At 35.0% G+C, this 27562-nt stretch overlaps 2 protein-coding genes across 3 annotated transcripts in view; one reads left to right on the plus strand and one right to left on the minus strand.

Moving 5' to 3' along the window:
* The window catches only part of LOC149801536 (guanylate-binding protein 1-like), a 34475-nt gene extending 18003 nt beyond the window's left edge, over positions 1-16472 (plus strand). For both annotated transcript variants that reach the window (XM_089955729.1, XM_089955728.1), the window contains exons 9-10: positions 11825-11927; positions 13434-16472. In XM_089955729.1, the coding sequence (XP_089811855.1) occupies positions 11825-11927; positions 13434-13696 (366 nt within the window). In that variant the 3' untranslated portion in view covers positions 13697-16472. The remainder of the gene's footprint in view (positions 1-11824; positions 11928-13433) is intronic.
* A 5226-nt stretch (positions 16473-21698) lies between these two features.
* Positions 21699-27562, minus strand: part of LOC149801537 (F-box/WD repeat-containing protein 2-like) — a 32914-nt gene continuing 27050 nt past the window's right edge. The window contains exon 4 of the mRNA XM_089955730.1: positions 21699-25524. Coding sequence (XP_089811856.1) covers positions 25377-25524 — 148 coding nt within the window. The 3' untranslated portion in view covers positions 21699-25376. The remainder of the gene's footprint in view (positions 25525-27562) is intronic.

Genomic DNA, 27562 nt, shown 5'->3' on the forward strand with positions numbered 1-27562 from the left:
CACACACACACACACACTATAACTTAGGAGAACTACAACTTTGCAAATCCAGCCTTCCCAGGCTAAAACATTCTAGGTAAAAAGCTAGAAGTTATCTGCCCACTTAGGTATCAGTTATATAGAGTGATCTCCCCTTGATACCAGGATTGGGGTCAAATCCGTTGAATTCTTTACTCGCTACTTCCACACATTGTTATGACTTGTTGGTTTAGTAAAATCATAGAATTTATTTCCATATAATATACAGTTAAAATTTAAAAGGAACTTAGATTATTGTGAATTAAATCCCAGATAATCCTAAAATTTCTGTCACAAATCCAAATGTATTGGACATTCAAAATTATTTCCAGTGGTGTTCTGAAAGAATTCCAACCTTGAACGTGCTGAAGTACCAGTATCCAGGAAGATGCTGATTTAGTAACAGTCTTGATGTATCACAATGATATAATCCAGAATATCTTGAAATGAATTCACAACAATCCCAGAATAGTTATTTAGTCAGAAAAATCAAGGAACACTTTGTAATTCCAATGAATTATGTAAATATATAAATCCTTTCAAACTTTTACTGGACACAACTAAAAGACTGATTCCACTAGAGAGATGTTAAAATAGGAATGACTAATTTTGTTTATTTTAAACCTATATACAGACTGTCACCTAATTTATGATGCAACAAAATGCCCTGAACTTAGGTTATTTACAATGGAATTTTCCATTAAATTTGTAAAAAAGGTAAGGTCTGTTTACTTAAAATTGAGCAAACTGCCTGACAGAGGTCATGTAGACCATGTTTTTTCCAAGGGGAAAACCAGTGTCTTGAATTCAGATCCAAGCAAACATGTTTACAGATGATGATTTTCTTAAAGAATAAGCTACAATCATGAACAAAAGTTAACTGTAGCAGTATGCTGTTTGCAAATGAGCATTACAATCTACAGTCATGGACAAAAGTTAAACACAATATAGATATACATAATAAGATGCTGAGCAGCATGTTATCTACAGACTAAGAGGCCTTGCAAAATCGATACAATCATTTTGGAGGTTTTCAACCTTAGAGTAAGTTGGAGGAGTTTCATCTTTGTCGGGAAGTATGCTCCATCTATAAATTTACAACTCTCTGTTCTTTTCTTCTTCAACAAGTGTGTAACTTTTCAGAGTTATCACTTTGCCATCTTAACACACTTAGGTACCCTTAGTTCATACCTGCACAGGTCATGACGGCATTTATGCACATTGCAATAGCCATATTTAATAGTTACTGGTCTGTTGTGTGATAGAAGAAAATTTGTATAATATCGCTATATAATTTCTGTTATGTTTGGAAACATGCAGGTAAATTTTCTGTCTTATCAAATCTTGCTTTTGCACTTCATAATTAAGTATGTGATGCTTTACTGATATTCCTGAATAGATCATAATTTGACCTGTCTTATAGGTAACATTGTCTTTTAAAGTATTTTGTAGCATCCACTTTGTAAGTATAAGCACTGATGCTTCAATTCTATTTTATGTGCATATATTGTATTGTACTTTATAAAACTCATTTATATTACTGTATAGTTTATGCCATGTTTGGATGCATACAGGTCAGTTTTGTATGCATTGTTCAGTCATAGCATCCACTTCATAGTTACTATCTGTGATTTTACTAATGTGTAGGCGGTTATTTGGCCTTTCCTATAGGTAACATTTTATTAGAATTGATATTTCCATGTCCACTTCATAAGTATTAATAAATATGCTCTTATACTCTACATGTACAGGCCATGTGTGCCCTTTTACAGGTAATTGTCATAGCTTGTAGATCGCATGGACACTCCAAAGTTCATGAAGCAAGTTGCATGTCATGCTACACCATATATTGTCTGTTCTGTTTTTGCCTTACAGACTTGGAACATGGGTAAGAGCAGACTGAAAACCAGTCTACATATAGCTTATTCCAGTTGTCATTATATGAAGACTTGCATATTATGAGACAGATGGGTGGCAATACTAGGAGAAAATAAAGGGAAAGGTGCTGAAGCACACTTTAAGGGATGAGGACATCATCAGCTTGAGTGCAAGGGTTCAAACCATATAACTTTATGGGGAGCGGGGCTGGATATGTGAATCAATATCCAGCACTCCATCCCAACCTCAAGAAAAGGACATCATGCTAGCAAAGATGGCCCAGTTATGTAGCTACCAGACTTGGCCATATACCTCGTATTATAATGGGCCATGACCACAATTGATTACACAATATTAGCCACCAGAAGAATGAACTTTGTCCGTTTTCATGACTCACATGGTGCTGCTAGGCACATCCTGCATTTGTTGCCCAGATTAGTGCAAAGAGAGAGCGCAATCATTTTCACCAGAGTTTCTCTCCATGAGATCATCCCCATCATGGATGACAACTTCACACTGCTTTTATCACAGATCCTGGTGGGATGAAGGCTTTAATTGGTTGCTAATGAAAATGGAAGATTTGCCATGATGACATATGGACGTGACAAGTGGTTTGTGAGCATATCATATTCAGTGCACATCCTCCTTTCCCCATGGTCCTTTCAGCTACCAATGCAGTACGCTTCACTCAATCATCGACATAACAAAATCAATCAACTCATTTGCACTCCTTGGTTACAATGGGTTTTAAATGCCATCCAATAATGAGACAATCAATGTGGACATGCAAGAGTCATGACTTCACATTCCCACTCACATGGCTTCTAGGAAGGTCCTGTGATTTGCCTACAAATACTACATTCTGCAAAACAGCAGAAGAGTTATATCATAAAGCAAGACATGATATCCCTTGTTATTCTCCTTCTCATCCACAGTCTTCTTGTCATCAAGGAGATCTCCGACTTTGTACTATTTCAAGATTTTGGTCATCTAAGTATGCAGCTCAATACTCAATTAAAAAGAGTATGTCTGTCTCAGGAATGAGAATTGAATTAGTACAATGGTGACTTCCTTGCTGATATAGAACAATCCATCCACTAAAGAATTCCTTCACCTGCTGGGTTTGCTCAATGTGGCAGTGGACATCTTGGTCATAAGTTGCCTTCTTGGGCTCCCATTACAAATGATTCTGTGGTCCAAACCTTTGACCATTGGACCAGCTATCACAGTCTGTGCAATATGAGGTTCCATCTTGAAGGTTGGGAAACCTCATTGGACTCGTGTTGGGGATACTTCTTCAAGTACAACCTCCAGCAATCACAATCTGTATGGATGCAAAAACAGGACTTGGGGTGGAATCTCCTTCCATCATTGGATGTCAATAGAGTGTGGTCCCCTCAGGATAGTCATTTACCTATAAACATTCTTGAAATGAAAACTATTCTGAAAGCTTTTCATTGGTGACTGGAGAACCTACTTTGGAACAGAGTTCTCATTCTGTCCAACAAATCCACTGTGGTAACTTATCTCAGAGCAAGTTGGAACCAAGTTCCTAGATCTTATTATCTTGTTTGTGATTTTCTAAAGTGGTTTTCTTCAGTGACAAATTCACATTCAAGTTGAGTATATCCAAGGCTGGCAAAATGTATTAGCAGACTTGTCCTGCAAGAACCAACTAATACAAATGGACTGATTTCCTCATTCTTCAGTTTATCACTCAATAGGAGCCCGATGGAATCAACCAGTTATGGACCTGTTTGCAACAAGGTTGAATGCCAAACTCCCAACCTTTGTCTCACCAATCCCATTCCAAAGACCTGGAAAGTTGATTTTCTTTCTATAGATTGGAACAGCCTAAATCAATTCACTTACCCTTCAACACCTCTGGTTTTGAAGATGATACAGAAAGCAAGGGAATTTGAGCATTGCTTCACCCAGATTGTTCCACTCATATGAGAAATCTCTGATCAACAACCTCATCAATCTCACAACAGAATCTCCAGGAAATTGAGTTATTCCCTCATCTGCTCAAGCAATCATGACAGCAGGTGTTTCATCCCAACACAGAATTGCTGAACTGCACATTGGGATTTTATTAATACCTGCCCTTGGAAACAAACAGTTCTCACATCCAGTGGTGGAGAAATTGCTTAAGTGTGTTGGCCCTCCACCTTAATGTTGAGCTCTGAAGTGTTACCCAAGAAAGACGGAGTTGTTGTGCTGAGGGAAATGCTGCCACTTCTTACATCTCACAGTGGGATTGGCTGATATATCAGCAAGACACTTTTGTCTGGAGATCAGAGTACGCTTCTGTGCTTTTATCTGAGATACCTTTCATTCTAAGAGGCTCAAATTGGTCTGGTGGGACCTATAGCCATGGCACAACAGGTTACCTTCGTAAATCTTTTGACATTCATACGGATGCAGCTTTACAAATTCCATTTCAGAGTTGCTCCCCAACCTTTGGAGTCTGTTCTCCCTGGGATAAAGGGATGTATCTCCCTCCACATCTTACCTATTCTCCTAAGATATTATGATCGGGTAACATGTTTGAAGAAGAAACTATTTTTTTCTAGTAAAATATGTTTCTTTGATAATACTTACCAGTACCTGATTGTAATATACATACACCTTCCCAGTCTCCCTATCAATACATCCTTATGGAGAGCATGCCTTCTGCTCCAGCAGTAACTGAAGAATTCGCTGGATTTGGTGCCAATTCCAGTATCAAGAGATCCCTCTAACTGCCATCTTGGTGGGAAGATATCTTTTAATTTTTTAGCTACAATGTTTTAGCCTGGGAGGGGTGGATTTGTGAAGTAGTAGTTCTGCTAAGGTATTATGGTCAGGTAAGTACTAGGGGAAATATATCAGTTTTGCACTGTTTTTCTTCATTTTGGTTGCTCAAAGGTCCATTCCCTCCTACAATTTTGTCGAGAATGCTCTTTAAATCTGTTAAAATAATTGTCTTACCATCACTGTTCCTCCCGTTCAGATTGTCATTTTTAGTTGTTGTGTAGATGGGGAAAATGACACCTGATCATTTTTCAGGCTTGTAATCAAGCACATTGTTAAGATGATTGTTTTGGATTTGAGGTAAATCATGTTGAGTGTAAATTGTCTGATGGCAGCACTGGGCCAGTGGAGTAACAACCCTTGAGTTAATTTTGAGTGGGCTGTGCACAGATGCATGTGCCATGATGATCTTTCCAACATTTTGTTATCATTAAAATGCCAAATGATATATTGGAAACCAGTCTAGTTTTTCTTCAAACATGTCTCCTGATCATTATACCTTAGGAGAACTACTACTACCTTGCAAATCTAGCCCTCCCTGGCAAAAATGATTTAGCTGAAAAGCTAAACATTATCTGCCCATATAGGTGGCAGTTAGAGTGATCTCCACTTGATACAGGGATTGTTGCCAAATCCCATGAATACTTCAGTTACTACTTCAGGTTACTACTTCTGCTCATACCAGGTAGCATGCTTTCTACAGACAGAGAGGGCTTCACATACAAGTATTTTGGAAGTTTTCAACCTTAAAGCAAGCTGGAGGAGTGTTTGTGTGTGTGTGTGATTTGGATTTTTAACATAGCTCTAACAATTTTTCAGTCATATCACTACGATGTCTGCAGTGTGACAGTTTAAAGTGATGTCTTGCACTGGGGCATCATGCCATAGATATGTAGCATGATGTTCCACCCAGTCACATTATCCTGACACCAGGCCAACCAGTCCTAACACTAACCTCTTAATGCTGAGCACCAAGCGAGGCAGCTGTTAGTACCATTTTTGTAAGTCTTTGCTTACAATGATCTAATATCACATTTTCCACGCCATCATCTGTACACAGACCACACTTAGGAAAGACATCCAGTTGGTGGAGACATGCTGTATAGTACCATGACAGTTCCATGTCACTCTATGGACAGCTGTTGCCTTGTACCCAGTTCCCATTTTGGACCCATGGCTGATGATTGCTTCATTTCTTACAAAGAAATATGTCTTAGTTTGAGGGTCCTTTGCATTCAGAATTTGCTCCATGCGGTGAAGGCAAGTGGGAATGAATTCCCCAGACCTTTGCATTCTTCTTTGGGAATTTATGAGCTGGTGTCTTCAATGACAAATTCGTAGGCAAGTTCATCATTTTCTAGGCTGGCTACAGGTATTATTGGATTTACTGTCCCAGAAGAATCAACTGACACAAACAGAATGGTTACTTCATTTCATGGTTACCACTTGCATATGTGCCCATTGGGATCAACCACTGGCAGACCTATTGCATATGTGCCCACTGGGATCAATCAGTGGCAGACCTATTGCATATGTGCCTACTGGGATCAACCACTGGCAGACCTATTGGCAACAGGGGATCTAACCTTTGTCTCACCAGCCCCATATCTGAAGGCCTGGGCAGTCCGAGCTCTTTCTATTGATTGAAACAGTTTGGACAAATATGCTCACTAGGGGTGAAGCAATACACCTGTGAGGCATGTAGATACAGTTCATGATACACAGCCTGCAGTACAGTACATATTGATGCACATGAACTAGATAATCTTTCCATCTTTGGAAGGTAGGTGGTGCCATTTTATATATGTTCAAAACAGAAGAAATAAAGCAATTCCCTCATGCAAAGAAAATTTCATCTACAACAAATCAGGGCATGGGAAAGAGGATGAATACCAACAACATCTATCACACTGTACTTGAATCTTGCAGATGCAACAGACTGCTGCAGCCATAGGTACTTGTATTTGTTAGTGAAGAAGGAAAACTATTGACAACAACCAGTCCTATTCTATAATTTGTTTTAAAAATTTTCACAAGTTGATAAACTTCAGCTGTTTGAAATCTGCCCCCTTGCTGATTCTGTGGTAATTTTATTTATTCCATCAGCACCTTGATTCAGTGGTTAAATATCTCTGCATAAAAAGAGAAATTCCTAAGTTGTTCCTCATGTACAATTTAAGGAGAGACCGAAAAGGTGAAGGAGGGGGTGTAGAATATAAGGAGAGGTAGGAGAAAATGGACATAGTTCAGTAGTTACCTAACATTTAAATGACTCTCTCTTTCTTCCTGCACCATTTTCTTAGAGATCTCCTGAAATCAAAATCTTTAAAAGATGTCACCTCCAGTTGTATAAGCATTAATCTGTTAGTTATTTCTAAGCATACTCTGTTCCTTATTTGTGTATGAATATTGTTCTGTGCTTCCTTCTGAGGGCATGTACATAGCTTGCTTTGTCAGCTTGAACATGTTGGGAAGCATCTTTATGGTTGTTATGTACAATATTCAAGAGCTCACAGATATTACCTTTTGGATATATGTGCTACAAAATAGGAAATTTTCACTAACATAAACTTACTTTCTTGAATCAGTGTAACTGACTACTATGCCAGATTTCTTATCTGTTCCATAATGCTGTATTAGGGATTTTAGTCCATCAGTACCATATCCTGCTTGTGCAGAGGTATTCAAATAAATATCTTTACTTCTTAATTTCATTTTTTTCATCCTTATTTATTTGTTTATCTTAACCCTGATATGGATATACGTCATTGTAACATGTGATCTGCAGAGCTAAATCAATTGTTAAAAAAATTAAAATTGCATTCTACTTTTAAATTGTCCATATTTTAATTAGGCTAAGTATTCTGACTGCCATTTCTACATTTAATTTCAAAATGCAGCAGAAAAGGAGATTGACTATCATACCATTTACTTTTATCCACTCAGCATGTACATCTGACGTATTTAATACCGCTCAAAATCACTCACTGGTTACTCCATTAACACGCTCCCAGCTACCGTAATCCAATGTACTCCATAACGTAAAAAAATTATTGTCATTATCACTTTCATCAGCCAGTATTTGCCAAATGAAACTGTAATCTGAAGATGAAACACACTAGGAATCAGACATTTTGGGTTTTGTAGGTAGCCCCTATTTTAAACACGCATTTGTAAAATTTTCCTTGATGGAAGTTTCAAAGTATGCCATAATGCTTACTCCAAGGCACAATGTGCCAATCAAATTTAGTTTAACAACCATTCTTGTCATGCTTAAAGAACTCAGACGTGTAAACAGTTGCCTGCCCGACAAAAAGATGTTGCAACATGAACGGTTAAATAAAGTTTCTTTCAACTAACTAGGAGTTCTCATGCATCATTATTCTCCAAATGTGCAAATTTGTATAAATTTTGTACAATTCATGCAATCACACCCCCTGACAGCATCTCTATTTAAATATTTTGCATATCTATTAAAATGACTTGCGTGCAAGGTTTGTGTGTGTGTGATTTGGCTTTTTAATGTAGCTTTATCAATTTTTCAGTCATATTGTTACAATGTCTGCAGTGTGGCAGTTTATAGTGATGTCTAGCACTGGGGCATCAAGCCACAGACATGTCGCATGATGTCCCATCCAGTCACATTATGCTGACACCAGGCCTACCAGTCCTAACACTATCCTCTTAATGCTGAGTGCCTAGCGAGGCAGCTATTAGTACCATTTTTATAAGTCTTTGGTATGACTCAGCCAGGGTTCAAATCCGCAACCTCCCACATCTGAGGCAGAGGCTCTAAACACTAGGCCACAGGAGCTGTCTTTCTAAGGTTTCTCTTTTGCTTTGCCAATACTTCCTGTTTGTCATGCAGGGAATAATGTACAGTAATTTCTGATTGGTGGATATTGTTTAACCTTGACTGGAACAAGCAATAACCACCAATAAGAGCTCTTTGTAACATACTTCACCATGTGACATGCCAGTAGCATAGTTTTCCAATTGACCAAAGTAGACAAGATACAATTCAACATAGAAACTTTGCATAAAAGTGGTTTTAAATGATGAGTAAAGTACTTCATTATACATGTGGAACAGAGGCATAGCTATGATATTTTGCGCCCGGGGACGAACTATAAAATTGGAGCCCCAGCCCCCTCCCCGTTTAATCACATTTTTGAATATTACCCTTGTTTACTTATTATAATGTAACGTTGTAAGCCTCATTTTGGCGCCCCTGTACCTTGGCGCCCGGGGACATATGTACCCCCCTGCCCCCCACTAGCTACGCCTCTGATGTGGAACATGTTTGGAATATATCTATATGCTGAACATGCTGCTGGGTTAAATTAATTAGCATGGAAAGGTGGGGGGGGGGCGCAAATCAAAATCAGCAGTTCGCACAACATGATGAGAAACAATTAGCACCACTGACAATAAAAGGCTACTGATACATGATCTCCAGCATGGAGAGTCATCATGGAAGATAATGATATCAAATTAAACCTGTGCTGTCAAATTTCAATTTCACGCATCCAAAGGTGCTGGCTTTGTGACCAAAGTGGAACTATCAAGGGTGCTAATCCAGCTGAATAAGACTCTTATCTGAACTGCTATCGAGGGCTTCATTGGTTCACCTCTCATATAAGACCTGCTTCCTACTTGCACTAGTGATGACAGGTAGAATTAGTGAGACACATACATTATCAGTTGACCTGCCAGGATTGGACAGTATATCTCGTGATATCCCCTGCTTCCATTTCCATGAACAGGCTCCCATTCATGGTGATATCCCCTGTTTTCATTTCCATGAACAGGCTCCCACTCATGGTGATATCCCGTTTTCATTTCCATGAACAGGCTCCCATTCATGGTGATATCCCCTGCTTTCATTTCCATGAACAGGCTCCCATTCATGGTGATATCCCCTGTTTTCATTTCCACGAACAGGCTCCCATTCATGGTGATATCCCCTGCTTTCATTTCCATGAACAGGCTCTCATTCATGGTGATATCCCGTTTTCATTTCCATGAACAGGCTCCCATTCATGGTGATATCCCCTATTTTCATTTCCATGAACAGGCTCCCATTCATGGTGATATCCCCTATTTTCATTTCCATGAACAGGCTCCCATTCATGGTGATATCCCATTTTCATTTCCATGAACAGGCTCCCATTCATGGTGATATCCCCTGCTTTCATTTCCATGAACAGGCTCCCATTCATGGTGATTCAGACTTTTTGTAGTGAAATCCATGCCTACTGTGAATACTTCATCTCAAGGTTGTTTGCAGGGCCCAGTGCAAGCTCTCGAGTGGTAAAAGAACTGAGCCAATTATGCATCAAACAAGATCATGCCTCATCTTACTCTTCAAGGAGGACAACATGTCAGCACAGACACTTACCCTGGATAAAATAGGTTATTCATTCCGCATATTGGGAAATAATGCCAGGTCAGATGAATTTGCTACACATTTTGGCTCATGAAGTTAGGGCAGTCATTACATGCATTGCATTTAACAAAACTCTTATCTAACTGACATTATCCATGCCATGGCTTGGAGGTCAGAGTCCATTTTCTCCAGCTTTTATCTCGGAGATCTTTCATCCCAGTTCCAGGTTTAAAGTGAAACTGTTTGCATTTGCAACATGCACATGGGAGAGAATGTTGGCATACTTCAATACTACCTTCATGTACTCTGGCTGAAATTTCTTCACATGTTCTAGTCGTGGAAATCATGCATTATCGAAGTGCACATCTTATCAAAATGGCTGCCCCCATGTCCTTGGAAAATCAACCTGACCTAGTTTAAATTACACAAACTTTAGTTAATATTAAAATACAGAAACATATTTTGCCAGAGTAGGTAATACCAGATTCTGAAGGTGCAATGAATGAATTATTAAATACATAAAGAATTTTAAAAAATGTTGTCAGCATGTTCTTTATACAGTTTAACTTTGAAGTACAGGAAGTGAAAATGGCCAAGCAGAGCTAGAATTTTTTGATAGGTGCACATCTAAAGTAAAGCCAAGCTGTATACTCTATAACCTAAATTACACCCATCAATCATGCATCAAAATAAAGGGAATTAAATGTTCTTTTAAAAATACCTGAGAAGTAAAAGGTAATCAGGTTATCCACTGTGGAAAATCAAGGAAATTATTTTTCTTTAAAATTAAAACTTATGCAATAAAATTAAGGAAAACATTATGATAAAGCAGCAGATTCTCGTTCATCTATATACAGTACTGGTACTAGAAGAATTAGCTAACTTTTACTTTGACCTTTGACCTCTGTGAACTTAATCTGTTCCATCCCTGTTCAAATTGTAAACTTTATTAGTGACATCTCGGGAATACTTGTGGCAATTAAGTTTCATGTTCCTATCTTTCAGCATAACATTTGTTGTTATGTTGAGAAAATCCAAAATCCATTGTCCATTTTTAAACAGCTCACTTTTCATCATGGGAGGTGGGGGTGGGCCTGTGGGGAATTTTGTTACTAATGATTACTGCTCAGTGAAAGAAGTACACGAGATATATTCAAAAGGACTGTTGGGATGCTTGTGACTTGAATGTTTCAGCTGTACAACCAAAAATTATATCCTATAGTAAAATAAGCAAGGGGGGTTGGCATTCTGAAAGAGTGTCACAGGTATAAGGTGAAGTTGTTTGCATTTGCAGCATGCATATTAAAACCATATAATATTAATTGTTTTATTGTACATATATCAGTTAAATGCAGTAAATGTTGCATATAAAAGGATACATTTTGCATATGAATGTCCATCATACCATTATCCCAATTATATATCAGACCAATCACATATGAATTAGTTAATATTGCATTTAAATGAATAATTATGAAATACTAATATTAAACATTGTAATGTTTGATATGCCATATTAAAGACTTTGGCAACATATTGTTGTCATAATATGGTGTATTTGGTTTTAAATTTGATAAATGTTCAACTGCAGAGATTGAATTAAGGTGTTACAGGTCTTATATCTCTAAGCTTTAACAATGCATGGAAAAGTCGGTCTCTATAATGGGATGATTACAGGATAATAGAGATATATTTATTAGCAAATTGTATTTGCAAAGTATTAAATATCTTCAGTTATTTTAGGCCTTTGAAGTATTTGAAGAATTTGACAAAGAAAAGCAGATAGAGTCAGAAATGCTAAAACAACTGGACCTGAAGATTACAGAACATGCCATTCACATGGAAGGTATACTTACAATGCAAGGCAGATGACATGATCATAATTAGTCTTATGTAATGTTATAATATTCTTTTATATACATGTACCTGAAAAGGACATGCAGGTTTGAATTTGAAGAGATCTTTTTGTCAAGGAAGGACAACCTCAATGAGTTTTTTTGAAAGAAATTTGAATGTAGTGTTTTGTATATTTAATTTGTACTGTTTGTTGATTTTTTTACAATGATTATATGTTATGTATATCTGTATTTTGTACTTGGCTGTTATCCAAAATCATGTTAATGGTATACCTGACCAGTGACATTTATTTTGTAAACAACTTCATACATAGCTAATATTTCTCTTTGAGTATGGATTAAATCTTCAGATCATTATTATTTGTAAATATGTTTTCATCAGTTTGAGTTAAAGATACCATCTTGATTTTGACCTTAGAAACTTCTAGAAAGGAACTTTCCTATTAAAGTGTTTCCAGACAATGGTAATTGTGACCTGGATCAAGTAGAGGGGTATATAATCTTGTTTACATTAAGATTATTCATTCTTGGCTTAACACCCCAAGTAGAATCAGTCTTATTCTTGTATTCAGTTTTTAATTTGGATGGATTTATTTATTCAAATAATTATTCACTGCAATTACAAAGTGCTCAATAATATTTTTGGTTTAAAACATTAATTTGGATGATATTTTCTGGCATTGTGATCCATTAAAAGACTGTTAACACATCACCACATTCCAGGCCTTTAGCACATTCAAAACTACAGGATTATAAACACATTCAGTATCATAATTTATTTGGAATACCATTGGAATTCAGTTGGAACTTCATACGTTTGGACTTGTGATAGACTTTTAGGACTATTTGGTATTTAATTCATAATACTGTAAGTTCTTTTTATATTTCTGCTTTGTATTCTGGGGAAATAAATTGTTGGTTGAATTTTACAAAACATTTAGGTTTTTGCTCTTTTCTGTTACGTAGGACCATAGAGCCATACTAGTAGAAAGATAAATGACATAGTAACAGCTGATGACAAATGTGCAAGACATAATAATTTAAATATTTCCTTTCTAAGCAAAGACAAAATCATTCTCACATAAAAGGGCTGAGACACTCTGCTTATCTTCATTATGAATGAAAGGATGTGAAGTTCATCACCCCTACCCTGTGTATTCAAGGAGACAATATATCCTATATATATGTATTCAAGGATGAGACAATATATCCTACATATATGTATTCAAGGATGAGACAATATATCGTACATATTCTAAAGAATGTGTGCTTTTATATAACGGATATCATATTCTGCAGTAAAGTACAGGATCCATCTCAACTCTCTTAAAAGATCATTCCTCTTGTAAGACTATCTCTTGCAGAAATGGTTGCATTGTAAGAGTGGGTGTATTTCTTTGTCCTTCATTTGCAAAGGATGGGTATATTGATTTTCAAATTAGGAGCTTTTACTACTTCATAATTTAGCAAACAATGAGATATTCTCTCCTTTTTAGATTTAGAAGAGGAGCTGAACCAAATCAATAAGCAGGTTCAGTTGCAAACTAAAATCAGTCAGGAAGATCAGAGACATAATCAGGAAAGAAAAGATAATTTACAGAAGCAGTTGAGAGAAATGGAGGAAAGCCACAGGACTCAGTTGCAGAGAACACATCAAGCTTTACAGAATAGATGCAATGAGGCTTTATCCAGGCAAAGAGATCAAATGAACAGAGAGCATGGCATGCAACTTGAGGCATTAAGGAGACAGCTTCATTAGAGTGTTAGTGCACTTGACTAATGTTTAGTGGACTGTGGGTTGAAATACTATCCAGACCAATCTAGGTCAGCAGTGATTGTGCATCTCTTGGCAAAAGGACTGTAATGTATCAGCACTAAACAGTCTTCATGTGCTCATTGTTCTTTAAACACTAACAATCAATCAATCAATCAATCAGTCAGTCAATCAGTCAGTCAATCAGGAATTTACCAGAGGTTTACAGGTGAAAAAATAACTGAACATTTAAGTGACAAGTGTATATTTATTAAAAACATTACTTAAAGGTGTATTTCTTGATAAGTAATTTTATCTTACTTTACAATTTACACAAAGCACTTTCTACAATCAGATGTTACGGTAGTCTTTGAGATGGAGAACAGATCTGAAACTGCAAGAAAAAACCAATATTTCCACTGGCAAAAACGCGGACCAAGGCAAAGGCTAGTGAGACGCAATGCAAAACTATATACCATTTCTCTTAAGCATTAAGGATTCAACAGCTCCTTGTAGATTGGCACTCTTAAGCATTAAGGATTCAACAGCTCCTTTTAGATTGGCACTCTTAAGCATTAAGGATTCAACAGCTCCTTGTAGATTGGCAACACTTTTTAATGATATTACTGTTTAAATCCACATTGATAAGCCATTTGGATGATTTTTCTTTTATAAAAGATACATGTTGTTCTGTCTCTTTCCCCTACCCCCAGAGAAGCCCAATGTGGGCCTGATATTGTTCACCAGGGTAACCACATATGTAAGCAGAGAAAGCAATTCGTACATGTATTGTATCTGTGGAGTGGAAAGAAAGGATAAAGCACTTACATCGTCTTTTAGGCCTAAAAAATAATACGTTTCCAGTTCCATGCTCAAAAAAAAATATAGGTGGTTGAAATAATGTTGTATTTTTATGAATTGTTTCTTCTCTTTACTAAATTGAACTACTGTTGCATGACCTAATTGTATTCATTTAGTAAAAGACTGTCAGTATTACTCAGCAAGAAGATGCTATACTGTGCAACACATGTACTCTATACATAATTATTATTACAACATTCAGAAAATAGATCAGCAACCAGAAAATTGGAGGAAACAGATGTTTAAATTTATTTTTTGGTAATTCATTTTTGTAGGTGTTTCAAGAAGAAAGCATATTCAATCTTTCCTCTGGCCAGAGTTTTTCCAACTTTTAGTTTTTGTACTTTTTTGTTACACTACTTTTGCCCCATTATTTCCAAAATGGCCCTTTTATTAGTCCTTTTTTTCAATTTTGTTTTGAAAATTTATTACATAGTTTATGAACAGCTGTAGTTCAGGTATGGTCTCTGTGACATTGAGCTGGGTGTTTAATTTTATACACCCATTTAGGTCATTTCACCATGTATTTGGGCAATGAATTCAGATGGGCACTGTGGAAAATTTGCAATGTAATTAATCAAAACTAATAGGAGTATATGGATTATGTTATTATAATTACAAACAGGTATAAAATATTTTAACAGCAGCCACTAGAACAAGCAATTTAATATTTCTATATAGTTTCTAAAACACCACCAAAAAGTGATTTAGTCCAAAACATTTTGCAGATATATTGAAACAGCGCAATAACTATACACAAGAGAACAAAGTCATGCAGTCTTCACATCATAGTAGTCATCTATTTAACCAGATATCAGTGGTGAGTAATCTCAACTGCACAACTACATGTTTAAGGGAACAATTGAAAACTGAAGGCAAATATTTTAAACTTATGTTTTGGAAACTTAAAAAACGTTCTTGTTTTAGTTGCAGTTGATTAAATATTATTACCTGTTTGTAAATACAATATCCATATTTTCTCAATCTTTTTCAAAAAGTAGCCCTACTTTATCCATAGCTGCCAAGTGACCCATTTTTACCATATTTGTTCTGTATTTTGTCCCTGAATACGGCTGTACATTTATCTTGTTAAAAATCTGTTTTTATTTTTTTAAAAATTTAATGTTTCCCTGCAATTTTCTGTTTAGAACGGGCATCCAGTTCCATGAATAAACATATCGCATGTATTTAGGGATACAGAGTTCTAAAATATGATTGGTTCATTCAGAATCGAGGCAACCATGCCAGTCTTTAACAACCATATTGGATTGCACAAAGCAGTTGCTGCGATCACTGTATCTCACTTTCATAATATTCAACTTCAAGTCATGTTGAAAATGAAAGCAGAAGATTCAGAGTTTTCTCCAGCAAAGAAAACAAAACAGAACTGGATGGACAATTGTGCCATCTTGTTTAGATTTGAGAAAGTATCTAGTAAAGGAGCAAACCTTGTATTTTGCAAATTGTGTAGCGATTTTGCTATTGGCACCCATGACATAAAACAGTATGTAAAAGCTAATAAACATTGTCTTGCTCCTTCATCATCAACAACACAGCTTGAATTTACGTTTATAATTACCACAGAGAACCTTGATGTAATTCAATTGGAAGTTCATTCTGCTAAATTTCTTTTAGAAATGAACCATCCTCTTCAGTTGTTAATGTTGCTGATGATTTATTTGCACCCTTTTTCCAGAGAGTAAAACGAAAATGGATTGTGTGCTAGAACGAAAACAGTTAGTAAAATAATTCCCCAGAAAGAAATGATGATTATTACTATGAAAATTTACCAGAAAACCAAAAAATATTCAAATAATTTTATTTCCATTGTTAGAAAACAAATTTCTTAAGCTTCATATGTAAAACCATTTGTCAAAATTTGTTGTAGTAAAAATAAATAATACATTTACAAAATCTAAAAGTATGTTTCAATCCTGTTTTTTTAAACAAATGTGAGCATTCAAATACATGTCTAGCTATCAGTCTTTAAAATGCACATCACAAAACTGTGTGTGTGTGTGTGCGTGATTAGGATTTTTAACCTAGCTTTAACAGTTTTTGAGTCATATCACTGCAATGTCTGCAGTGTGGCACTTTTGTAATGTCAAGCACTGGGGCATCATGCCGCAGACACGTAGCATGATGTCCCAATCAGTCACATTATCCTAACACCAGGCCGACCAGTCAAAACTCTAACCTCTTAATGCAGAGCGCCTAGCAAGGCAGCTGTTAGTACCATTTTTGTAAATCTTTGGTATGAGTCGATCAGGATCCGAACCCACGACGTCCTGCTTCCGAGGCGGATACTCTAACCACTAGGCCACCGGAGTGGTCTCACAACACTGCAACTCACATATTTATATACAAGACAGAAACTTATGAACTAAGCATGCATCTAAATGCTAACAATGAAATACATCTTTAATTTTGCTCCAGCTGTCTCTTTTTGCACACCAACAAGAAAATATCAAATGCACAGCAAAGAAATACTTTTGTCATAAGGCATTTTACAAACATTGTCAATTCTTTTATTTTTCTTTTATTTTTCTGGGTATCAATTATCACGATTTTGTGAAAAATAACCCTTTCTTGGATACATAAATGTGCTATTGGCCTCTGTATTCCTATAAGGCACAAATCTTTTGCTCTTGTGGGGACTTTAATTTCATGGTTTGAAGCAACAACAAAATCCATGAAAATTGTTAACACCATGAGTAACAGTGAACGTACAGCAAACAAATATAAACTGTTTAATACTTTTTGACCAATGAACCTTAAATCCTCAATATATATTCATCCAAGAAGAATATATAAAACATCTTAAAAGTGTACAATACAAACCAAACTGTAAACTATGTAAATCCAGACTGAGTAGTATTCTACAAACTTTTGAGAAAGAAACATGAGCTCAAAACCCTCAAATCAGATGTAATACTTAGGTGTTCCTTCGTAACGTTTTTCCAGTCTATTGGAGGAACTTCAATTAAGACAATGCGGAAAGTTATATGATTCTGGCTTTTTTTAAATTAAAAGTTATTGACTATCAAGCACTGAGCTCGAGTTTCTTCCTCAAAAAAAGTTTTGGGAAATATGGGGATTGGTCTGGAAATCAATGCTCTGGGTTCGAGTCTTTCAGCCAGTCTGAAACAACTTTTCACAGGTGATATCATTTGTGATTGGTCAAAACAACATCTAAAGCAAAAGATCTCAGTTTTATGACTTCTGGCCATTTTGTACACCTATTGTTCATGTAGTTAAGCTAACAGCAAAGACCCTGATCTGCTAGAACATAAAACAGTAGATATGGGTTTATACTGTTGGTAATTTGGTGCTCTTTAAACAATTATAATGACAAAAAAGTTCGTCTCTAAGTAGGCAATATTCCTTCTGTCAACACTAACTTTTTACTCACAAATTTGTGATACCCTTTTCCATAGGTGTAATATGTAAATTTATTATACACCTAACAGATGATCATTTTCTGACAATCTGATATATTTTTAGCATCTGTACTGCCTACTATCATTTTCCAAATCCATATCACCACAGACTAGACAACTGGAACTATTTTATGCTTTCACATGGATGCCTTCACACCTATCCACCCCAATCTCTGAGATTGTATACTTTACTGAACTGAAGAAAAAAAGGCATTTTCACTTAGTAATCACAAAGTATCAAAATCTGTACAGCAGAAAAGTTCAAAAAAAATTATGAGAAAAATATCCACATGGACATTACAGACTGTACTTATATTTAGCATGATCTACATTCTGTTTTAAAGACCGCGAAATGCTTTGGTGTGCAAAACTGAATTACAGCATCAACATCAACCATGTGTAATGGCCAACTTCTCAAAAATGAAGAAGTCGAATGACTGACAATGATTTACAGCTTGTACATTTTCTTGTGAAATTAGTCAAAATGAATATTCAAGTTATCTCCCTTGTACAATATTTTTGATTTTTTTAATCCAACTGTATGAGAGACTTTTAAATAAATAATATCACAAATACAAAACACCATAAATTTGATTTTATTCACAGGTTATCAATTCTGGTGAATTTCATGGATGCTATAAAACTACACTGAAAAAACTTAATTCCTTTTGAAAATCAAAGAATAATGATAACCATAAAAATAAATCAATTCAATCAAATAAATAACTAAATCATAAACATTATTATACAATTACTGAAGGAAATGGCTTCCTGTTCCATGGAACAATGTTCAATCTGATGGTTGAGGTTGAGTGAGTTGATTACATTGGCATATCTTCCATCCACCCCCACCCCTGAGAAGTAAAAACTTAATTATTGTTATTATAAGTGGCGATAAAGCATAATTTGGGCATACAAAGTTCGATTTATATATTACATTCCAGAATTACAGCATGTACAAAAAGATACTTTTTTACATCCTGGTTCTGCAGCTGGTAAAATTCTCATCTCAAAGGGCAAAATCCATATGAATTAGAACCAGAATACAAACACAAAATATACTGAAAATTTATTTATACTCAGCACTCACTTCAACTAGTCTACATGTGTAACCTTTGCTGAATGATCATGATCTGGAATTCTGCATTGATCATGGTCAGCTGCTCAGAGTGCTGTATTACATTACTCGCATATTCTCCTGACAGTTTTGAAGTTGAAAAGATCCATCTGGTCTAACATTTTCTGTCATACATATATAATATCCACAACTTGCAGCATAAAGTATTTCACTTAACATCTGGTGCCATTTTCTATAAAAATATAGACCGGTTCACTACCTAACTTGCTTATCAATAAAATGACTGTTAGGCAAAGTGTATTTTGGAAGAAGCCCATCCTTTTCTTGGAAATGGGGTCATATACAGCTGCGTTAAACAGCAAATAAGGAAAGGCAAGATTGTTATTCTTATGCAGCAGTCACATTTTTTTAAAGAATATTCTCAAATTTATATGAGTGGAATTAAAGAAATGATATAAAATGACAAAAATAACTTTTTATTGCTTTATTTTTATTTTAGTTGTTAATGAAGCAAAAAAGTTAAATCCATATGCAGTCTCGCAGAAAAGATAATTTGCTGAAAAAAAGTGTAATGATTATGCTAAAAGCGTAATGGTTGGCATGTATGCATTGGAGGCATAATCTTGCTTACAGAAGATGTGGAAATGGGGCTCAAGCTATAGAGTCTTAATAAAAATAAATGGGAGATAAATTGAATTTGTCATCAAACAGTTCCTGAGTGAACTCAAACAGAAAAAAATAGATCAGGGGATTGTGAAGATTTGATTGGATGTTTTACAACTCAGCAACACATGAAAGTTACTTGCCCTGTGACACACCAAGGTAATCAAACTAAACTGATTTGATGGTAATATATCAACCTGTATCTTTCTCATCACATATCCAGCATGCCAACCACTGAGCTTACTGCATACTGAAAATATTGGGCAATTTGGTGAGATTGTCGTATTTTTATGAAATCATTTAACTGTATGGCTTCACTTTGCTATTTTGGAAGCACAAGATTTGAAAAACTGTACTAGACAGATCTGTAAAATTCAATTAGATTTCTGCTAGTTTAAACTTCTTAAGTGCTGTAATTATGTCAAGAAAATCACAAGAAAATGCAAATTAGTTCCACGTACAGGATATGCTAATCCCTGTGAATGATTAGTATATGACAAGTTTAAATCTTGTGATAAAGAGCAAAACATGTGGGTTTTATTTCAATATGATCAATGAGGACATCAACAAGAAATGAATGAAGGGCATGACTTTTAACATTAAAGTTAGCTATTCATGTGTTGTAAACAAAATGAAACAGATAATTTTTACAGTGTACATTCTTGTGAAAACACACTGTAGTTCTCAAGAAAGTTTAGCTGGTTGTGGTACAAAACTTTCAGTCCCTGTGACTTTGATTTTTGACCCACAAGGAACAGGTGTCTTCTCTGTCTCAAATATAAAGCACTGTCAGATAATGCAATAATACATAAAGCACAGACAGATAATGTAATACTACATAGAGAACAGTCAGATAATGCAATAATGCATAGAGAACAGTCAGATAAGGCAATAATAAATATAGTACTGTCAGATAATACATTAATACAAAGAGCACTGCCAGATAATAAAATAATACTTAGAGCATAGTCAGATAATGCAATAATGCATAGAAAACAGTCAGATAATGCAATAATGCATAGAGCACAGACATGTAATAATACATAGAACAGTCAGATAATGCATTAGAGAACAGTCAGATAATGCAATAATACATAACAGTTAGATAATGCAATAATACATAGAGAACACTCAGATAAGGCAATAATATAGTGCTGTCAGATAATACATTAATACAAAGAGCACTGCCAGATAATAAAATATTACTTAGAGCATAGTCTGATAATGCAATAATACATAGAGAACAGTCAGATAATGCAATAATGCATAGAGAACAGTCAGATAATGCAATAATGCATAGAGCACAGACATGTAATAATACATAACACTGTAAGATAATGCAACAGAACAGTCAGATAATGCAACAATACATAACAGATAATGCAATAATACATAGAGAACAGTCAGATAATACATTAATACAAAGAGCACTGTCAGATAATACAATAATACTTAGAGCATAGTCAGATAATGCAATTGTGAAATTCTGAAATCCTTCATGCTAGAATGCTTTGTCAAATTTGGTCAAATTCTATTTAACACTGCTGAAGTCATTGATTTTTTTTTTACAAATAATGTCTATGTTTGATGGTGGATTGGCATCATTTACACAAAAAACTGATAGGTCTTAATGCCAGAATGTTTTCTGTTTGATAGTAGATGACTATCAGTTGTATAACTTGAAACCTCTCGTTGCTAGGAAGATTTCTGTTAAACTTTTATACAATATTTTGAAACCTTTCATTGCTAGGAAGCTTTGTTAAACTTTTATACAATAGTTTGAAACCTCTCCTTGCTAGGAAGCTTTCTGTTAAACTTTTATACAATATTTTTTCATTGAACATAAGTTGTCAACATTTTACATGTTCCCTACATCACCATCTGACTGGATGTGTGGGGCATTATCTTAAAATTATTTTATATCCTGATCTTTACACAACACACACATGCACACACAAAGACATATACATATATTTTACACAAAGAACTACTCATTCACAAACCCCAAGGAGTTTGTTTGATGTGAAAGGAAAGAAAAACTAAGAAATCAAACCAAATTTTGTAAAGGGGTCCACTTCTTCTTGACCTCATCATTTCTGTTATCACTTTGGCAACATATTTTTCCAGCCTTTTTATGATAAAACACAATTTTTATTATGGGTGGGACTTGGGATTTTGATGTACAACATGATCTGCATATAACATATTTTGCAAGCAAAAATTAGGAATCTGATAAGATCATCAAAGTTGTTATTTTCTGTAAAGACATATTTTCGTGTAAGTTTAAAATCTGGATTGTACGATTGGATCCATTCGATAATTTCTTGCACTCAATTTGTGTGTTACACAGAACGTTTCTAAACTAAGAGCAAAGTACTGTATAAAATCATTAGTTTGTGTTCATTATTTTATTTCATCAAAACTTAATAGTGATTTTTGTGAATAAAAAAGGTGTTTAATAAGTGCAACACCATTTGTTCTCCACTTTGTGAATGATTTAATACTGTCTGTAATTACTAAATTAAGAATATCTTGAGAAGTATTCCTGTAGAGTCAGAAGTTCATTAATCCATTGTGATAAAGCATAAATAACATTACACCAAAAGATATTTTTAATTGATTTAGATATTTCTTTCAACCTGGTTTTTCCTAATTTTAATAGCAGTATACCTCAAAATTTCAAAATACGTTTTTGTTCAGAAACCAGTTTTTGCCATAAACCATATTCATTAAGCAAAATGCACATAGCTCAGGAGTTTTATATAACACACATGAGTGCAAGTGAATTATATTTAATCCCCATTCCTTAAAGAAAATTATAAAAGTATATCTTTTTACCCTCTCGGTTTGGCCACACCAAATGAACTTGATAAATAATGTATTCAGTTAATTTCTATATGGGGTGCAGGACTTGGTACAGTAGCAAAAAACATGAATACATTTTTGCAAAACCAAGGATTTTATCAAAGTAATTTTTCTAATAAGGAACAAATTTCTTCTGCTCCACCATATTAATTTCGGGATATATCTTAGCATTAGAATTTTTTTTATTTCCAATCCAAATAACTTTCAATTAGACACATTACGGAAGACCCTTTTTGTGAAATTTGATCAAATTCTGTAAATCAGTTTTTGAGAAGAAGCCATTTAAAGGTTTTTCTAGTTAAATGTTGGGTCATATTTGAAGTTTCAAGTTCTGTCAAATTATATTCAGTGGTTTTGGAGAAGTCATTGAAAATGTATGTCTTTCAGCAGTGGTGGTCATACTTAATCATGGTGGATCAGCAACATATGTAGCTGAAAATCTTCATGCCAGGATGCATTTTATAGAGTTTGAAAAACTTATGTTGAATAGTTCTAGAGAAGAAGTTTTAGTAATTGTGGCTATATTTGATGGTGGACCTCTGTCTTTTGTACAAATCTGAATGGTATTTAACATTGTTTAAATTTAGATCACCAGTTTTGTTGGAGGATTTGAAGGATTGTTCTCCTTTCAGTAAAGAGGACATCTTTGATGATGGATCAGAATCAGCTGCACCCAAACACCAGGATGCTTTACATTTAGTCAAATTCTGTTGGGTGCTTTATGAAAGGAAGTCATTTATAGGTATGGTGTCCATATTTGTATAAATTTGAAATCCCTTCCTACTATGAAGCACATTTATTCAAAATTGGTTCAGGTATTTTGAGAAGATTAAAACAGCAATTGTTGCTGGACACTTAACTCGATGGATGGAGAGCCATATCGTCAACAAACTTGACCTAATGGCCAGGTGAGTTAAAACTAACATTCTTGCACCTGGTTACTATGTTTGCAAATTAATTTTCATGTATGTTGTAATTTTATGCAATTTTTGATAAATGAAATGACAGACAGATGGATAGAGGGTATTGGTAACCTTATAAACAACAGTTTTTGTCTATAAAAAACTCTATTAACAATTCCTGGATATAATGATTGTAAAGGCATAATGTATTTTGTTAAACAAACAGAAAATTAGAGTAATTTGGAATACACCCTGGGACTATTCTGAAAGAATATATCTGACCAATTAGGAAATATTGTCTAAGAATTAAATTGATACAAGTGTACAACATGGTGTCCCATTTGCATCCTTATGTTTGTCAGTATAACCCCTGCATCTAATTTTTCATCAATTCTGACACAAAATTAGAACACTTTTTACCACATTGCAACAAGTTTTTATTGGCTGCAGTAGGAAAGACATGTAAGACAGGAACTCCATGCAAATATGCGTCAGACCTATTGTAATATTATTATATTATTTGCAACAATGAAACATGCTTTCATGCAAGCAAGTCAGGAACTCCATGCATATGAATGTATAAACTTTAGACTACTGTAATACTGTGCCCAAGTTTCAGCTAAAATGCAGCAGCTAATTTAGAAGATTGATAAAGTTTAACATAATAGTCAACTTTCAATGCAAAACCATAACACTGTTCACCATGATACAACCAGCAGCTGTAACAGGTGACAGGAAATCTCAGCATATCACAGTGTAATCTTTAGAACTATAGTAACACAAGCAGCATATCACAGTGTAATCTTTAGAACTATAGTGACACAAGCAGCTTATCACAGTGTAATCTTTAGAACTATAGTGACACAAGCAAAGTATCACTTGAATGTAGCAACTGATGTAGAATACATGCAACTTTAAAACTCTTGAATGCAAAACTTTAACACTGTTTGTTAACACTGACACCAGTAGGGTAGTATATCATATACATGTAAGACGGTAAGAAGGTCAGAGACTGCATGTCAAGCCCCTAACTGAAGCATGGCTATACAATCTTTAACCCTGACTGCCTGGGCCATATGTTCGAGCAAGCACATCACTGAATAAACTGTCTTACCTTCACAATCATTCATTCAAATGTTGATCAAGGGAGTTAAAGATATAACAGTAAGAAACCAAAACCTTAATTAACAAATGTTCCATGACTGTCACCTTGCCTAATAGGTCAAAGGGACAAGGAAGAATATTGCTGAATGAATTTTCTTGGCTACATTCTCACTCATTCCACATAATGTATAAAATTTATCAAGTGGTTTAGGAAATATAAGCAAGGAAAAAAAAAACCCACAACAATAAATGTTCAATGACTCTGACTCAAAGGTCAATAGGGGTGAGTGGGTGTGCCACAGAATGAATTATCCTGACCAAATACGGATTCATGCCAAGTATGAAAAGAATCCACGAAGGGGATTAGGAAATGTGTATGAAAATATAAAAAACATTAACAAAAACATTGCAAATTTTGTATAAATCTGACTTTTGACACCAAGAACAAATTAGTAAACAAGTGTTTCATCAAATGAATTGTCTTAGGATTCATAATGATTCAGTCTAAGCATGATGAGAACCTAACGAGTTTAGGAAATATATGTAGATCAAATACAATAAATAAAACATCAAAAAAACTTACATAGTTGGTAGAAAAGTGGCTGCTATGCCCACTTTCCCACTAACATTAACTGAATTTTTTTAAGGAATTCTGCGTGATTTTAAACTATTTTAGGATAGTACTATTGTTCTTGTTTTTGGCCATTGACTGCAGAAAAAAATATTTGTGCAAGTTAACAATTAACAAAAGTAGGACTACATATATTTCTAGCTTATCCCTGAGCTTCTTTCCATTTCAGCAGAAGAATATTGTTATCTTTCAGACAGAGAGCCAGAAACAGCCCCTGGGTATTCTCCTCACTAAATCCATCCAACCAGTCAGCTGGCCCCAAAGTGGCAGATGCACCATTTTGTGTGGGTCTGAAAAAGAAATCTAATGTCATAGAATTCTATGTCCCAAATTTATATTACACAAGCAAAAATTCAGTAAATCTTTTTGTTAGTAAGTGCTGACCATAGTTTAGGAGGTTTTGAAATTATATAACCTTTGTCTGCTAATGACCTTTGCCTCTGAGCCAGATACTTGACTATTGTAGGATATAAGGTGCGGACCTGTGCAAAGTTTCATCAAACTATATGTAAGTCTATAAAGTGACAGCCTGGATAAGGAAACAGGCCACTCACCTACATTGTTTTTGTATTGACCATGAATTTGAGGTAAGGGGTATAAATGAATATATGATACGCAGTCAAGTCAAGATCTATAAATGGCTAAAAGGTTCATTAAAACATCTCCATTGGTTCAAAAGTTGTACTATACATGGATAGAGGTTCACAAGTTAAAATAAAGAATTTCCTTTGCTGTGATCCTGACCTTGATGCAAAGGGCATGACAATGTTATACCTAATTATGATATATATTAAATGGTTAAAGTTTCATTAAAATCTCTGCATTGGTTTAAACATCACACTGCTGACAAGTTAGAAGTATACTTTCCCTCAATGTGACCCTCACCTTGAGGCAGAAGGCATAATTGTGGTTTGTAACACACTATCAGGGATGGCACTGGCATTAATTAACTTGTTGCCCCAAAAAATCAACAAACCTCAATATTTTGTTGCCAACTGAAAAAAATGTTACTATTTTCATACTACAGTACTACCCATTTATCTCAATATCCTTGTGACCAAAGTAATATTGTTGACTTAAGTGGATGTTAAGATAAGTGTTGGGGAGGATAAAAAAAATCAAAATTTTGCATACAAGTGAAATTTGTAAGAGGTAACCTGAAATACATGTGCATTGTACATATATGAAAAATCCATGAATTCGAGTATGGATCATGTTAGAAAATTTATACATCATTCACATCCATAAGAAAACAGGAATAATTCGTAAGTAAAAAATTTAGTCCTCATTTGATCTATATCCCACTGTCAACAAACATGTCACTAAACAATTCACTGAGGTAACTGTTGTTGCTATTCGCACATGGCTTTATAGTTGTTTACATGCTACATGTACATGGCCTAGATTTTGGTCAGCTGGAGACAGTTATCTTCCTTCCGAGGCTACCAAGGGGATGAGACTGTTGATAGGGAAATGAAAACGTGAACAAATTAAAAAAGTTTAACAAAACATCTTGCGATCAAATATCTATGGTTTTGACAGATTTGAAATTTGATTTGCAGTTTATGCTGCCTTTGGTAGCAATCAAAAGCGTAAACATTTTTACTGCAATGCAAAAACTTTCACAGCACAATAAAAGTTTTCCAATCACTTTGGAAAATGCAACAACTGATCAGTTTCTACTGCTTTTATTTGACTTTGGTCCTGATTTCCTTTGATGAAATGTGCTTTGTTTTTATTGAAGATTGTAGTCAGCTTGCTTTGATGAAAGGTGAATTTGTTATTGTGGTGGCAACGTCAAATAATTGAAGAACACTGATTGAAACCGATTTTATTTTTATTTGCTTAGTATTTATACAGAATAATTGGTACTCTAAAGGTAATCAGTATTCTTTGAAGTTTCAAAAAAACTATTATTTTTGGGAACATATTTGATAATAAAAAGACAACAAAAAAAAAAAACAAATAAAACTGGTCATTTGGTAGATAGTAACTGTTCCAATTCTTGCCTTTGGAGGTTGATTGATTGTAGCTAATCTGGTAGCATGACTATCTGAGTGTATCACAGCATACTGCACTGCAAAAATGGATTATGATACAAAAATGTGCTGATAAGATGTGTTTGTCATTATAAACAAAGGATTGGTTTATGTGACACAGTCTATAAATGATACTTATAACTGGTTAAAGTTTCATTAAAATACCTTTGGTGGTACAAAAGTTGAATTTCAAACAAGGATACAAGTCACAGAATTCCATTTACTTTTGTCATGACCTTGATCTTGAGGCAGGTGGCATTATTATGGTACACAACATCATCTAGTCATA

The sequence above is a fragment of the Sinohyriopsis cumingii genome, chromosome 4 (assembly GCF_028554795.1).
Source record: "Sinohyriopsis cumingii isolate HCF-2022 chromosome 4, ASM2855479v2, whole genome shotgun sequence".
Taxonomy (NCBI): Eukaryota; Metazoa; Mollusca; class Bivalvia; order Unionida; family Unionidae; genus Sinohyriopsis; species Sinohyriopsis cumingii.